At 49.4% G+C, this 3,200-nt stretch overlaps 1 protein-coding gene across 1 annotated transcript in view; it reads right to left on the bottom strand.

Moving 5' to 3' along the window:
- LOC101360557 (butyrophilin-like protein 1) overlaps nt 1–2,598 on the bottom strand; it is an 8,617-nt gene extending 6,019 nt beyond the window's left edge. The window contains exon 1 of the mRNA XM_023725571.1: nt 2,545–2,598. Coding sequence (XP_023581339.1) covers nt 2,545–2,598 — 54 coding nt within the window. The remainder of the gene's footprint in view (nt 1–2,544) is intronic.
- Nucleotides 2,599–3,200: the final 602 nt, after the last annotated feature.

Here is a 3,200-nt window from a genome sequence, read left to right as displayed (position 1 = left end):
CCTGCTTCCCTCCCCGTCACTCCCTCTGCTGCAACCAACACTCACCTCTTGTTGTTCTCTGAACCACCAGGCACTCTGCCAGCTGAGCACTGGCTCACACTTCCTGCAAGAACCCTCTATCCCCAGTGATCCTCATGCTCAATCCCCTCCTCTCCCAAGTCTTAGTCCACATCTCTCTTTCTTGACCACCCTAATGAACACTGCTGCCTGCCCATGCCACACCTCTTGTCCCCTCCCCCACCACCACCATCAACACTGCTGGTACCTGCTCTACTTCATTGTTCCATAGCACTAATCTCCTCTAACACACTATAGTTTTTCTTGGTTTATTACATTTAATATTCACTGCCTCCTGTGAGAATGTAAGCTCTGTGAAGACAGAGAGTCTCTGTCTGTTCTGTTCATCGAGCAACACCTAAGCCATAGGAGACCCCCCCCATGAGCATTGGGGGAATAAAGCGAATTAATGCATGCGTGCATGTTTGCTTAGGACGTTAGTAAAGCAAGGAAATGTGGGGAAGTTATTTCCCAATATCATCTATTTGGCTCTTCTAAACATTAAAGAGGTCGTGGTAGGGCAATTGTCAGAATTTTTTATACTTATTTATGGTTTAGTGATTTTTTTTTTTAATTTTTAACTACAATTAGTGAGGGCACCATAATCTCGCAGGGTGGGGGAGTCTCCACTATCTCCATCTCTCCTGATGGACAGAACCAGCAGCTCACCTATGGTTCCCACACACCACAGGGAGACGCAGACAGAGGGATATGGAGCACTCACCTGTAGACCCCTTCATGGGCAGCTGGAGGAGCAGCAAGAGGGAAGTGAGATGGCAGAGCAAAGATCTGCTGAAGACCCCCTCCATTTCTTCAGAACTGGAAAGAAACAGGGCAGGAGTCAGGTACCCCAGATAGGTGGCAGCCCACCCACATTTCGGCCTCTGAGAGGAGCAGAGCACTCCCTACTCGCTCATCATGTTAACTGGATGGTAGGCCCCACCAACACTGACACCAAGAAAAGACTGAGCCAGGCTCCTGCCAGCCACTCTGAGGAGACTCTGTGGTGTCAGACAACCGTTAAGTTGATCTGGGAACAAACCACTCCTTCCCTTCCAAACCCACTAACATGCACACCGCAGCCCCACTACTCAGACATCAGGCCTGCCTTCCTCAGCACCTGTGCCCCTCAGGGAGAACTTCCCTCCATCTCCAGGACTCTCACATCCCCTCCCTCACCCCAGGTCAGAGGACCCTGATGCAGGCCCCGGACACAGTGGACATGCCATCTTCTGCTACTCCTTGCTCTGTCCTCCTTGCCTGTGAACAGGGAGTCACCTGAGAGGCATCAGAGACAGACAGCATCCTCAGAGAGACAGCAGCTCCCATCACAGACACCCTGCCCTGTTAAGTGTGTTTCTTTGCTTCACCTGCATTTCAACCCCTCCCTATACCTCAATTCCCCAGGGACAGTTAATCCTCGCCCACTCTGTATTTGAGGTGAGACTTCTGGCTAACAGCTAAAAGAACCCAGCTGGAGGCTAAGCAGGAAAGAAGAAAAAAATGAGCCCTTGTCAAGAAAAGACCCCAAACCACCTGCTGCACGTGAGGTGAGAGGAGGCAGCATATGGTCAGGAAAGCACAGACTCAAATGCTAGGCTCTCCTCTGGGATCAGTCACTCACTGTGTGACCACCTTAGGCAAGTTACTGACCTTATCTGTCTTGGTTTCCTCATCTGCAAAATGAGGACATTAACAATAACTCCCTTGATACTCTTAGGGGTTGTAAAGAGGATTAAATAAATTAATATTTGTAAAGTTACTACAGGTGATGAGAATAGGGCCTGGTCCTAGTAAGTGCTACATAAACATCTTTAAAATAAATGACTAAAGGTGCAAGCCTCACTGGGGTCGTCCTCAGTCTTCTTAGAGCAGACTGTGGTCCAGTCCCAAACACACACACATTCTCAGCCCCCTCCTCACAGCCGGCTGCTCCCTGGCTCCTCCTCGTGGTCCACAGGTGTCTACACAGCCAACTCACCTGCTTCTCCTGGTTCCAGCTTTGAAAGTCTGTGACCTCCTGGAGTGTCTCTAAACTCAGCAGCTCCAGGAGGTTCAGGGCTGCAGGGACCCTGGCAGACCCCAAATCTGCCCTCAGAGTTGGTACCTGCAGTTAGCTGCTCTGGGAGCCCCAGTCCTTGCTTCTGGGTCAGACACTGTGGGACAAGGGTCCCCCATCTCTGAGAGCCAGGTGGTTCCCAGTACCACCAAGGAAGTAGGATCAGCCTCAGTTAAAGAGATATCTGCAGATACCCAGGCTTTGGGCCCCCACAGAGCGCTTCCAGCGAGAATAATCACCCTGTTCCCTCTGGCTTTTCCACCATCTGAAAGTGAATGCTTGCAGAAAGTAGCCCAGCAGACTCTGCCCTGCCCTCTGGACAGTGATCTCTGCTATCAAGGAGGAAGTAGCATTATCACAGCAATAAAACAGCAAAACGGGCCACACAGAGGCACAGACTCAGAAACCATTTGTTCAACCCCTGCTACCTGCCAGCTGGCTTCTGGCTTCAGGAAGTAGGGACTGTATGTGGGCACAGCCATGACTAACACCCAGTTCTGTGCATAGGTCGGGAGTCCCTGGATAGCAAAAAAGTTTAAGTGTTCCACTACTAACAGAAAGGTGGGCCATTCGAACCCACCCAGAACCACTTGGGAAGACAGGCTTGGGCATCTCTTCCAAAAGGTCACAGCCTTGAGAACACTATGGAGAGCAGTTCTACTCTGCAACACAAGAGGTTGCCATGAATCACAATCAACTTGAAGACCACTGGGGTTTTTTTGTTTTATGCACGGGTCTGTCTCTACAGTCTGCCAACACCAAGTGTTTCTGAGCCAACTGAAAAATGGAGTCACGCCCAAGCCCTTCAACAGCATCTAGTGTGATTGGTTTTCTCTGACTTCACCCACAGGTGATCTGGGACCTCCCCACAATCTGGCAACCAAGGAGTTAACACTGTGCCCATCAACAGCTTCCAGGACCTGCTCCAGGACTATGGCCCTGCCTTTCTGAAAAGACAGCAAACTACTGATAGTTAATACTTAACATATTATTACCATATATTTTATATATTAACAGATGATATATATATTGCAATATAATATTTTAATATCACCAATCATCTTAGGTACAGTCATTCAGTCCT

This window comes from Trichechus manatus, unplaced genomic scaffold, assembly GCF_000243295.1.
Source record: "Trichechus manatus latirostris isolate Lorelei unplaced genomic scaffold, TriManLat1.0 scaffold00327, whole genome shotgun sequence".
NCBI lineage: Eukaryota > Metazoa > Chordata > Mammalia > Sirenia > Trichechidae > Trichechus > Trichechus manatus.
This window is presented reverse-complemented; position numbering and strand designations above follow the sequence as displayed.